The 13,805-nt window shown below is 39.8% G+C and overlaps 1 protein-coding gene across 2 annotated transcripts in view; it reads right to left on the reverse strand.

The window, feature by feature from the left end:
• slc49a4 (solute carrier family 49 member 4) overlaps window positions 1-13,605 on the reverse strand; it is a 108,912-nt gene extending 95,307 nt beyond the window's left edge. For both annotated transcript variants that reach the window (XR_010014160.1, XM_063005943.1), the window contains exon 1: window positions 13,240-13,605. Coding sequence is in view for 1 of the 2 variants with exons in the window: in XM_063005943.1 (XP_062862013.1) it covers window positions 13,240-13,543 (304 nt within the window). In the remaining variant the exon portion in view is untranslated. The remainder of the gene's footprint in view (window positions 1-13,239) is intronic.
• Between the last annotated feature and the right edge of the window lie 200 nt (window positions 13,606-13,805).

Below are 13,805 nucleotides of genomic sequence, written 5' to 3' on the forward strand. Positions count from 1 at the left end.
TAAGTTGAAATTATTATTATTAGTAGTAGTATTATTCTCTCACTCCAGTAGTGATTCTGTTTGACTGAGCATTGGTCTGCACTGTGTCTCACCCCAGCTATACAGCTTCTTTAATAGTAGGCTTGGCCTGACTATCAAAATGGCATAAAGTATGCTGACTCCTGATTTTTTTTACCTGTTAGCAATGGATGTAATTAAAACACATGGATTTCATTATTGGTTGAGGGGTGTCCAAAGACGGCATGGTCATATAGACCAATAGCCATACTGACACATCATTAATGCTCTAATTACATACTTAAAAATTAAATACAAACTAAAAAAGTAAAATGTGACCTTCCATTTTTAACATGTCCTATTTCGGTTGGAATTTATAATGTCAGAATTAATTGTGATAGTCATTAAAAAAATGACTGTGTCACATGACAAAAAAAAAAAACTGATCTGGGCCACATTTACCAGCAGTATGAAAGTGCTCTTTTATTATCTGAGCAGTTTATGATGCTGTGGTTTTGTGATGCCTTAATTAGAAGGCAAAAGTTAGGCTCTTGCAGGCTCTTTATATATCTTATCTCTTGTCTGTCCCCAGTGCAATTATCTCCATTACATTGTGACACTTTTCCCTCTATGGAAGTTTCAGTTCCTTTACAGAAGATAAAAAAATACTTGTCAAAACACTTCTCTAAAAAGCAACACAAACTACCCTGCTCAATGCACGCATTAGCAACTGTAAGCTCCATTGGGCAAATCTGTTGTCTTACAAGCAGAGGTTAAAGCAGGTTTCTGACCCTGTTACAGGTAAAATCAGTTGGGCTATAGAGACAACACACCCACTTTTTTTTTATTTTTTATATTATCTATTTTTCCCCACTTTTTTCCCCCCAATTTTTCTCCCCTATTCTAGTCGTGTCCAATTACCCTGATTGCGTCCTGTATACTGGTTCGACCCTTCACCGCTGACCGAGGACGCCTCTCAACTGACTTGCGCCCCCTCCGGTACACATTCAGTACAGATTGTCAAGTTCATACACTAATGGACGCTGTGTACGGAGGGTCACACCCCCATCAGCATTATTCCTCAGCCCTGTGCAGGCACCATCAGTCAGCCAGCAGGGGCCGCAGTTGTACCAGTTATGAGGACCTATGATCCGACTCTCTACCCTCTAACCCTGAACAGCAGTCAATCGTTGTTCATGCTGCCGCCCAACCCAGTCGGAGAGGTAGAGTCGAGATTTGATGCGATGCATTCAGAACCCCAACTCTGGTGCACTAGCGTACTTTACCGCTGCGCCACCTGAGCGGCAAAACACACCCACTTTGTAACAGCATGGGTTAGTACCAGAATCACAGAATGGATTTAGAAAAATCTACTAGAAGAAATGGGTTGATTTGCTAGCATTTCTATCAATGAAGAATAAACATGTTTAATATAGGGACCAGACCTGTGTATATGCCAATCAGCCACAAACAATAAAACCTCTCAGAAGTGAATTGAAAGACGTTGATTATCTATCTACATTGGCACCTGTCAGGAGGTGGGAATTGGCAACAAGGGTCCGATCAAGTATATTTCTAGAAAGGAAACCTAGATTTTGTGGAATGTAGTGGTCCAATATCACAGAAGAGGTACAGTAGCATAAACTGTTGAAAAAGTTAATGCTGGCTACAAAAGAAGTGCATTACATATTGACATGTGAGGGACTGTATACCAGCAGACCGGTCAAGAGCCCAAGCTAACCAAGTCAATTATGTTAAAGAATGGGATTAGGTTCACCACTTTGCGACAACGTTTCCAATAAATTTAGGGATTTCACCATATACTGTCTATATACACTGATCAGCCATAACATTAAAACCACCTCCTTGTTTCTACACTCACTTTCCATTTTATCAGCTCCACTTACCATATAGAAGCACTTTGTAGTCTATCGGTTTCTCTACATACTTTTTAGCCTGCTGTCACCCTGTTCTTCAATGGTCAGGACCACGACAGGGTAGGTATTATTTGGGTGGTGGATCATTCTTAGCACTGCAGTGACAATGACATGCTGGTAGTGTGTTAGTGTGTGTTGTGCTAGGATGAGTGGATCAGACACAGCAGCGCTGCTGGAGTTTTTAAATACCGTGTCCACTCACTGTCCACTCTATTAGACCTAGTTGGTCCACCTTGTAGATGTAAAGTCAGAGACAATCACTCATCTATTGCTGCTGTTTGAGTTGGTCATCTTCTAGACCTTCATCAGTGGTCACAGGACGCTGCCCACGGGGCGCTGTTGGCTGGATATTTTTGGTTGGTGGACTATTCTCAGTCCAGCAGTGACACTGAGGTGTTTAAAAACTCCATCAGCATTGCTGTGTCTGATCCACTCATACCAGCACAACACACACTAACACACAACCATGTTATTGTCACTGCAGTGCTGAGAATGATCCACCACCTAAATAATACCTGCTCTGTGGGGGTCCTGACCATTGAAGAACAGGGTGAAATGAGCTAACAAAGCAAGCAGAGAAACAGATAGACTGCAGTCAGTAACTGTAGAACTACAAAGTGCTCCTATATGGTAAATGGAGCTGATAAAATGGACAGTGTGAGTAGAAACAAGGAGGTGGTTTTAATGTTATGGCTGATCGGTGTAAATACTATTATTAACAGATTTCAGAAACCCCTTGGCACAGTTTGTCAAATTCAATCACATTTTAGTAGGTGCTTTTATCCAAAGTAACTTACCATTGTGTAAGAAAACAATGCAATTGCAGGTTGATGGCCTTGCTCAGGAGTCTGACATTGGGAACCTGGTGGTGGTGTTGGTGAGGCTTAAAATAGCAACCTTCCAATTAACAGCCCCTAACCATTAACCTACTGCTGAGCTACAACTGGCCTGTTGCTAGATCTACAAATGCAGATCAAGACTACAGATCTTTTTTTAGAAATGTTGTCAATTATTTTAACCAATAACAGACCTCCATTATCCAATAGTTAATTGCTAACTATGAAGCTTATAGCATCCTATTAACATAAAACATGAATTTTTATATCATTAAAAACTTAAAACAGCATAACTAGCATATATTACAGTAATGTGGAACAATACGATAAACAAAAACACCATGAGCAAAACAAAATAAGTGTAGTTATTATAAGATAAGCAAAGTTTTACTCTTATACTGGGACTCTATGGAAAATAAGCAAATTATTTTTGTAAACAAATAATGTTACCCACAGATTAGGGATGTCCCGATCACGTTTTTTTGTTCCCGATCTCGATCATTAATATTGATCCCGATCCGATACCGATTCTCAAACTGATAATTGTATTTTCTAGATATTGTCTAAATAAGAACTAGATAATACTGTTCACACAGTGCACACTTCAAGTACATTACAGTTATTCAAATTAATCCAATGTATATGTGTCCATCCAAGCTATTGCTTAATGTTCTTTTATTTTTACAAAATAAAAGTAAACAAACTTAGTGCAGCATTGTAGTAGTAAAACTAGAACACTCAAAATGAAGTGAAGGTTCTTTTTGAGGAAAATCAGCATCTCTGCCGTGTTAGCGGACAGCCGGTTCCTCTTCTCATCACATAATAATAAACTCGCTGTATTCGACTGAGTGTTTATTTTTTAGGTGCCGTATCAAATTGGTAGTAATTGTAGATCGTTTGGTTAAATGATATCTGGTTTGTTTCTTATGAGCCACCGTACTTGTATGCGTGTTGTAACAGTAACAAACTTTTCTGTGGTTGTATCGTGACAATGGTTTGATGGACGTTTCTACGCTGAGTGAGTGTGTTTTGACCCTTTGGGGCTTCCATAGTGCATGGAATAGCATGCTTGGCTAACGCGATGACTCTAGCTGTCCGCTATTCGGTACTGTAACAGAAGAAGTTAATAAGTTAAGTGTTATGCTCCCGACAATTTGTGAATATACCGTGTATTTATTTCTTTATTAAGCAAGTGCATCATTTACATTTTACATTTTCAGCATTTAGCAGACACTTTTATCCAAAGCGACTTACGCAATGAGCAATTGAGGGTTAGGGGCCTTGCTCAGGGACCCAACAGTGTCAACTTGGTGGTGGTGGGGCTTGAACCGGCAACCTTCTGTTTACTAGTCCAGTACCTTAACCACTGAGCTATCACTGGCATCACTACGTTGTTTTGTAAACCGGAGTGATCCTTGACTCACACACCACATAAATAGTAAAATTCTACAGTAATGAACGCAGCTCTGCTACTCCGCCTCGTGAAACGCTCGCATTGCAGACTGTTGGACTTGTTTCACTTTCCAATTTAAAGTATTTCCACACAGCGGACATGCTAACGTAAAACAAAGGATCGGAATTAGGATCGGCCTTAGTAAAGCCGATATGATCAGTTAAAAAATGCCTTGATCGGCCCCGATTCCGATCTTTGAGATCGGATCGGGACATCCCTACCACAGATACACACGTTCAGAGTTTAACATGCAGTAAAACGATGTACAGAGGCAAAACAGCTTCTGATAGTGATTTTAATGTGTTATAGTTCTGTTGATCATAACTAAATAAAACAAATGCATTGTTTTTTACTGATAGTTTAAAGACTGAGTGCAATGCAGTAAATCAGAATGCAGTAAATTCTCAGGTGGCTAAATGGATAGCATTATCGCCTCACAGCAAGAAGGTCCCGGTTCGATCTCCAGGTGGGGCGGTCCGGGTGCTCCGGTTTCCTCCCACAGTCCAAAGACACACAACTGAGGTGAATTGGAGACACTAAATTGTCCAATACTGTGTTCGATATAACCTTGTGAACTGATAAACCTTGTGTGATGAGTAACGTTACTGTAAAGTGTAAATTATGATGTTAAAATCCTAATAAATAAGTAAATAATGCCAAAATTAACATTAGTTTCCTTCATACTCAAACTTGAAACATTATATTGTTGTTTAATTTTGAACTATGATCTATAATTTATTTACTGTCGCCTCACAGCAAGAAGGTGCTGGGTTTGATCCCCAGGGGGGGTGGTCCGGGTCCTTTCTGTGTGGAGTTTGCATGTTCTCTCCGTGTCTGCGTGTGTTTCCACCGGTAGTTTCCACCGGTCCAAAGACATGCAAGTGAGGTGAATTGGAGCTACTAAATTGTCCAATACTGTGTTTGACATAAAAAAACCTGTAAAAAAAACCTCACTGTGTTAACCGCTTATTCAATTAGGGTCGCGGGGGGCATTTGCTGGAGCCTATCCCAGCTATTCAATGGGCTCAAGGCACACAGTAACACCATGGATGGGGTGCCAGTCCATCGCATGTTTTACAAACTGGCTATTTTCATGACAGAAACGGTAGCAAGATTCATCAGTTCACAGGTTTTCTTTTTATGTCAAACACAGTCATGGACAATTTAGTAGCTCCAATTCACCTCACTTGCATGTCTTTGGACTTTGGGAGGAAACCAAAGCTACCGGTGGAAACACACGCAGACACGGAGAGAACATGCAAACTCCACACAGAAAGGACCCGGACCACCCCAACCTGGGGATCAAACCCAGGACATTCTTGCTGTGAGGAGACAGTGCTACCCACCAAGCCGGTCATTTTGTGTTATGGCGCCTGTTAAATTTTGTTTATTTAATTATTGCTTTTCTCTACCTTCGGCCCCTGCAGTTAATGACAGTTTAAAGTTAAATGACAATATACCGTGTCAGGTTTGAGTATGAAGGAAGCTAATGTTAATTTTTACAATTCAAGGTAGCTATAAATGCTTCAGGGAATGTCACCCGGAAAATGTAAACATTGCAATGAAAAACTAAATAGTGTTTTACGAACAATTGACAAATAAGACTTGCTGGAATTGTTCTAATTACTGTTTTTAGCCCATTCGTTATTGCCTTGATGAAAACAAACGTTATACTAAACACTTTCACAATGATGGGCAATAAGCACTTAATCTGCTCTAATAAAGCTAACTGAATCCCACATGTAACCATTTATATACTCTTTAGTGACATTCTGTACTCTGGTGAATGGTAAAATGTTCTGTCACGTCAGCAGACATGTGCCTTACTTCAGCCTGTTGAAGAGGAACTGATCCACAGATGAAACTACTCACATGGTTGTCATATTTTACTACATTGAATGAATCATCAGCCTGTTGTATAAATGACAAAGATTTAACAGCCAGCACTTTTACCCTGGTTTGAGGTCAGACCAGTGTACTGCATTAAGAGTCCTAAACTAAAAGATCAAAACAGCTCCAGCAGTAAAACCAAAGCAGGTCTATATACACTGATCAGCCATAACATTAAAACCACCTCCTTGTTTCTACACTCACTGTCCATTTCATCAGCTCCACTTACCATATAGAGGCACTTCGTAGTTCTACAATTACTGACTGTAGTCCATCTGTTTCTCTACATACCTTTTTAGCGTGCTTTCACCCCGCTCTTCAAGGACCCCCACAGGACAACCACAGAGCAGGTATTATTTAGGTGGTGATGATGTCCACTCACTGTCCACTCTATTAGACACTCCTACCTAGCTGGTCCACCTTGTAGATGTAAAGTCAGAGACGATCGCTCATCTATTGCTGCTGTTTGAGTTGGTCATCTTCTAGACCTTCATCAGTGGTCACAGGGCGCTGCCCACGGGGTGCTGTTGGCTGGATATTTTTGGATGGTGGACTATTCTCAGTCCAGCAGTGACACTGAGGTGTTTAAAAACTCCATCAGCATTTCTGTGTCTGATCCACTCATACCAGCACAACACACACTAACACACCACCACCATGTCAGTGTCACTGCAGTGCTGAGAACGATCCACCACCCAAATAATACCTACTCTGTGGTGGTCCTGACCATTGTAGAACAGCATGAAAGGGGGCTAACAAAGCATGCAGACAAACAGATGGACTACAGTCAGTAATTGTAGAACTACAAAGTGCTTCTATATGGTAAGTGGAGCTGATAAAATGTCAGGCAGACACTGTAAACTTCATGTGTTATTCGTATTCTAATACTTTGTATTCTAATACTTTTGGTACATGGAATGGATGCATATTTTTTTAATCATAAAAACATCCGTTATTATTTATGACATACTTTATTGTTTCATGTATTATAAAAAATGATTTCAGGTATCATGATATCACATTTTGCCTCGTCACTCAACCATAACCCAAACATAATTTCAGTATGGTGTTTCAGTAAAGTCACGGTTCCTGATATGACAAAGACAAAAGAGGAATCACAGACTCTTGATTACGTAACTTTTGCCAGTGACTCAGACTTTTTGTCAGATTTGTATAGAAGAAATCAAGTGCATCATTAACTGGCTTGTAGACAAAGCAGCATTAAAGATCATGCTATGGCTGCACATGACATCCCACTGTTTGTACTTCTACATAAAGTTCGGATTGCACAATGTAAATATTCAAGACAGATTCCTATAAAACAAATTCCAGTAAGCACAAAGATTCCTATTTCATTTATTTAATACAGGCCCAGTGCAAAAAAAAGTCCTTGAAATGTACATTTTGTAACTCAGTTAACCAAATGTAACTGATAATTTGGTTTATTTAGATTAAACACACTTACGGCTTGATTACTGCCAGAGCTGTTATACTTAAGCATCACTTTAATAGAACCTTTCCATGAAAGTTTGAAAGTAAATTTGCGTTAACAATACTTTATTACAAAACAAATATTTTAGGTATTAAAAAGATCATTCATTGCATCACTAAAAAAAATTACATACCAAAATAATTATGATTTTCATTTTTTATGATGATTTAAACGTCAATATTTTGCTACTTTGGCCTTGTCCCCAACCCAGACTTTAGAACTTCTCTGCTCTAATAAAATGCTAAAAAGTGATCAATTCATTATAAAAATCACAATATGAGTTTATAATAACTTAAAAAGAAACAAAATGTAATTTTTTTTTCATATTTGTACAACCTATGCATATTTTTGAGCAATATTACTGTCCCCAGCATTATCGTCATTACCGCAACAGTGTATGGTTTCTGTAGGGAATCATTTGAAGGTAACACTTGTTTATGTTGTAACCATAGAAACAAAGACTTGCAAGGAAGCACATGCCAGCCATGAGAGAAGATTAACATTTTAATGTCTGGAAATGTGAGTAATTTAATCATGTAGTCCTCCTGATCATAGAGTATATTTATTCAGCGTCATTACCATTTACATCAGTATAGCAGTACTTTACCAAAAAAAAAAGCTTTAGCAAATCCATGGCCTAGCTAGTTTTTTTCTTTAAAAAAGTAAAAATTGTCATTACCTCAACACATCATTACCAACACATAATTTTGCTATGCCACTTCGCAAATAAATACGAAATATTAAAATTTTATATGAGCTCAATTGTAGCCATCTTTAAGTCTTTGCTCTAGAGCATGTAAGCATTATCTTGACATAATTAAAACTAAATTATTACTCATTTTATTTTTCAAAAGTTAAGATGGTAAAAAGAGCCCGCAATTGAAGAATCACCCATATATAAATATATATATATATTAGGGCTGTCAAACGATTAAATTTTTTAATCGCGATTAATCTCAGAATTTCATATAGTTAATCGCGATTAATCGCATTAAAAAAAATCTGTGTAAATGTTATAGAAAACAAGGATTTTTAAGTGAAATGTTACAATTAAAATGGTGAACACATTTTATGCTAAATGTACTGATGTTAAAAACTGCTGGGACAAGAGAAAACTGTAAGGGAGTTTATTCACTCACATATTAGGCAGTAAATGTCAGATTGTAGTTTAGAATTTCTCCATCAGCAAACACTGTAGATCAGCGGTGCTTTAGGTGGGATAAGGCGTAGTTATTGTAACAGACTTTTCTGTGGTTGTATCGTGACAATGGTTTGATGGACGTTTCTACACGAAGTGAGTGTGTTTTGACCCTTTGGGGCTTCTGTAAGTCTGTAAGAGTTTAAACCTGCGTTATCATGCGCGCTAGAAGAACCAACATGTTCACCTGATGTGGTTTAGAGAGGATCTGAGTGGGGTAGTGATGTTCCCGGCGTTACCGATGTTACACTAATACACACGTGTACTGTACCTGCATGCGACTTTACAGAGCAAAGCAAATCTAGCCTGGTTATCGCGCCACTATTAACTATCTATTTAGTAGGTATAATTAACATAACAATATATACTACATTTTAAGTTATTATTCGTTTCAATACATTTTTATTCAACGAAAAAATTCATTTAAATCATTCCAGCAAGCCAGCAAGATAATATTTGCAGGCTGCAATGCCATATTACCCGTCATTAAGTGTTTAAGTACGCCAAGGCTGTTTAAATATAGTCTAAATTACAAGTATTTTATTGAGTGTGAACTCAATTTAATCATTAATAAACTTGCCTATAATTCATGTTGCGATTGTTTACATTTTAAAACACAAAGCCTGAAACTCAGCAGCAACGGATGCAAACAGTTGGCAGGAAAATGTCGCTCTTAGCTCATTTTCATTATGAATTTATTTAACATTTATTACGCCCGAATGTAAGCGTAAAACAAGATGGACCCTGCAACAACAACAACAACAACAAAAAAAGATTAGAAAGAAAGAAAGAAAAAACGTGAATATCGCGGTGATGCGGTTGCTTGGCATGCCCTGCGGTTGGCTGGTCTATACCGCGATATCTCAAAATTGCGGTTAGCGCGACAGCCCTAGTCCTGACCATTGAAGAACAGGGTGAAAGCAGGCTAACAAAGCATGCAAAGAAACAGATGGACTACAGTCAGTAATTGTAGAACTATAAAGTGCTTCTATATGGTAAGTGGAGCTGATAAAATGGACAGTGAGTGTAGAAACAAGGAGGTGGTTTTAATGTTATGGCTGATACATATAAAGGAATTATATTCTTATCAACCACAGAATTCTAGGCAAAAGAAACTTGGAGGACAGCACCATGCAAAAAAGCACAGCGCTTAAATCTATTATGGGATGGAATACTCAATACTGTGATCCATACTGCCTCTGGAAGCTACATTTGCTGTGTCAGCTTCTGGGATTGGGTTGCCATGACTGAGCAAACATACAAACAAGCCTAAGATCACCGTGTATATTGTGTGTATGTTGCTTTGTCATGGCAACATGATCCCATAAGCTTACATAGCTAATGCAAGCATCAGCTGAAATGGTGTAAACCAAACCACCGCTGGACTCTTGCACAGTGGAAATTAGTTCTCTAAAATGATTAATCCCACTCCACAATCAGATGTATTTAACAAGTCTGGCTTATGCAAATGCCAGGTGGAAGGGTAGCTGCCTAAATGCGGAGAAGCAAGAATGGATAGGTGCTGTTTTAATGGTTCAAGCCAAGTAACAAAACTGTTACAGAACAGCTTGAGGAAGCCTTCCGTGCTGGAGCCTATCCCAGCTTTTCAATGGGCGCAAGGCATACAGACACACTCACTCACACACACACACACACACACACACACACACACACACACACACACACACACACACACACACACACACACACACACACACACACACACACACACACACACACACACACACACACACACACACACACACACACACACACACACACACACACACACACACATACATACATACATACATACACACACCCATTCACTTATAGGGCAATTCAGTGTCTCCAATTAACCTGACTGCATGTTTTTGGACTGTGGGAGGAAACCGGCGCTCCCAGAGGAAACCCACGCAGACACGGGGAGAACATGCAAACTCCGCACAGAATGGACCCGGATTGTCCCGCCCGGGGATCCAACCCAGGACCTTCTTGCTGTGAGGCGACAGTGCTACCCAATGAGCCACCGTGCCGCCCCGGCTTCCGTTTTAGCATGATAATAAATCAGTACACAAAGGCACTGAGGTCCATAAGGATTTTCTTTTTTACTCTGGTGTAGAGGAACTTGAAGGGCCTGTTTAAAGATCTAACCTCAATCCTACCCAACACTTCATAGTTAAAATAAGCCAGCTAGCTAATAATTTGGTAAGTTTGAAGTTTGGGTGTAGACATACTTTTGGCCATGTCTAAAGCACAGTCTAAGTAAAGAGTAAGGAACACGATGACAGTTTTTAACAAACCAGAGGGTCAAAACACAGCCTAGTGGGTAGGGCTTTGGGCTATCAGTTGAAAGTTTGAGAGTTCGAATCCCGTCTCTGCCATGCAACCATTGTTGGTTCCTTGAGCAAGTCCCTTAACCCTCTCTGCTCCATGGCCACCATACCCTGCGCTCTGACCCCAGCTTCCAAACAAGCTTCCACTTACCATAGAGGAGCACTTTGTAGTTCTACAATTACAGACTGTAGTCCATCTGTTTCTCTACATGTTTTTTAGCCTGCTTTCACCCTGTTCTTCGATAGTCAGGACCCCCACAGGACCATCACAGAGCAGGTATTATTTAGGTGGTGGATCATTCTCAGCACTGCAGTGACAATGACGTGGTGGTGGTGTGTTAGTGTGTGTTGTGATGGTATGAGTGAATCAGACACAGCAGTGTTGCTGGAGTTTTTAAATACTGTGTCCACTCACTGTCCACTCTATTAGACTACCTACCTAGTTGGTCCACCTTGTAGATGTAAAGTCAGAGACTATCGCTCATCTATTAATGCTGTTTAATATCTACACTGTGGTGGTCCTGACCATTGAAGAACAGGATGAAAGCAGACTAATAAAGCACTGATGGACTACAGTCAGTAATTGTAGAACCTTATATGGTAAGTGGAGCTGTAAAAAATGGACAGTGAATGTAGAAAAAAAGAAGGTGGTTTTAATGTTATGGCTGATCAGTGTATGTATATATGACAAATAAATGACATCTTCTTCTAATGGTCATAGTTTTGAAAAGAGAAGTCCAACAAGCTTATGGCCAGATGTGTATGTACAGATGAGGTATTTGAGCTGATAATTATTGTTAACATAAATTTTACCATGGACTAATGGAACAGTTTTTTTAATGGATGGAGAGTTAAGCCAAGGCATGAATACACATTCCCATGCCCTATTCGTACCTTGAACAATGTGTTTCAATTTATGTTCCAGACCCACCACAACCCTGATCAAAATACATCGCTTAATAATTTCTATTAATGACCATTTATGGCTTGTAAATCAATAAAGCCCCATCATGATGTCAATGACCGAGTATGTGGAATCTAGGGTTATAGGCGGCACGGTGGCTAAGTGGGTAGCACTGTCGCCTCACAGCAAGAAGGTCCCGGGTTCGATCCCCCGGTGGAGCGGTCCGGGTCCTTTCTGTGTGGAGTTTGCATGTTCTCCACATGTCCGTGTGGGTTTCCTCCGGGTGCTCCGGTTTCCCCCCACAGTCCAAAGACATGCACGTGAGGTGAGGTGAGGTGAATTGGAGATACAAAATTGTCCATGACTGTGTTTGATATAACCTTGTGAAGTGATAAACCTTGTGTAATGAGTAACTACCGTTCCTGTCATGAACGTAACCAAAAATGTAAAACATTATGTTAAAATCCTAATAAACAAACAAACAAACATCTAGGGTTATGTATACTTCAATTCAGCCTATCATTGGACAGATACACCTGGCAGATGTTGCTGTAATGAGTAACTCATGAAGCTTTATGAAGACCCATGTTCAAATAAAGCAATAAGCCACGAGAGACCGTGCGTTACTGCGATTTTATCACGGGAAGGATGTTTTGGCACAACGTGAAGCAGAGTCTCGAGTGGCTTATTGCTTTTATAAAACGGCAGTCAACATAAAATATAATAAAATACAACAACGTTCAATTTATAAATGTTTTTATTTACAAAAACACTTACAAAAAGAATTCTTCCGCTAAATCAGGTAGTCCGTTAACAGTGTTGCTAGGCAACATGAGGCCGACCATAACATTCGCAATAAACATTCCTCCACAAACACTATTACACTATTTCTTGGACGAAACACCCGCTTAATGATTAGGATTACTGTTTATATTAATCTGGACATTTCCATGTATAGTACATGACTTAAAATAGTGTTCAACCAAGTTTGTACTTTTTCTTTTCAGTGGCGTATTAATATGGAATGATGTGAGGTGGTCATAGGTGCGCGTATATCAGGGGTTTTAAAACGGCTTCGAACGCGGCTCAGCCAATCAGATTTTAGGACCGGAACTATCCGTTTTATAATCATCATTTACACTAACATAAACAATCAACTAATGATCCAGTGATGTTCATATATAAATCCAACTTACCTTTCTTATCCATTAGCCACACAAACAGAAGCCATGGGATGTAACCTACTGGTCCCCAAATAACTAAAATAGCAATGTCTGTAGATGAGAACCCGAATGCATGTTTGGCAGAGTTCTGAATCGGGCCCCACGTGTTCCACACCACGTTTTGTAAAAATGCGAGCACGGAGAACAGGGTGAGAACCAGCCATCTTCTCGCGTACACCCTGCCGGTGAGCCCAGGCTGCTGGATTGTCGCGGGCTGAGATCTGTCCGGGCCGAGCAGAGCTGCCCTCTCTCCGTCGGTGCTCTCCGCGGCTCCCATTAAACAACACGCGGTCGCGGTTCTCTTGTATATTTTGATCAAGTCTATTCCATAAAACGACACAAAATCACACAAACAGCTTCTCACCGCTCGAATCAATCTCAAACGATGACAACATACGCGCATGACAAGCGTACCGACTTCACCGCGCAGACGCACGCTATCATAACACGTGACACGAGGACACAGTACGGAAACTGAACTCCTCAACTCGCCATGTTGGATCTGTCGTGTATTTATTAAAATTACGTTTTTTGAGTAG

The sequence above is a fragment of the Trichomycterus rosablanca genome, chromosome 12 (genome assembly GCF_030014385.1).
Source record: "Trichomycterus rosablanca isolate fTriRos1 chromosome 12, fTriRos1.hap1, whole genome shotgun sequence".
Lineage (NCBI taxonomy): Eukaryota > Metazoa > Chordata > Actinopteri > Siluriformes > Trichomycteridae > Trichomycterus > Trichomycterus rosablanca.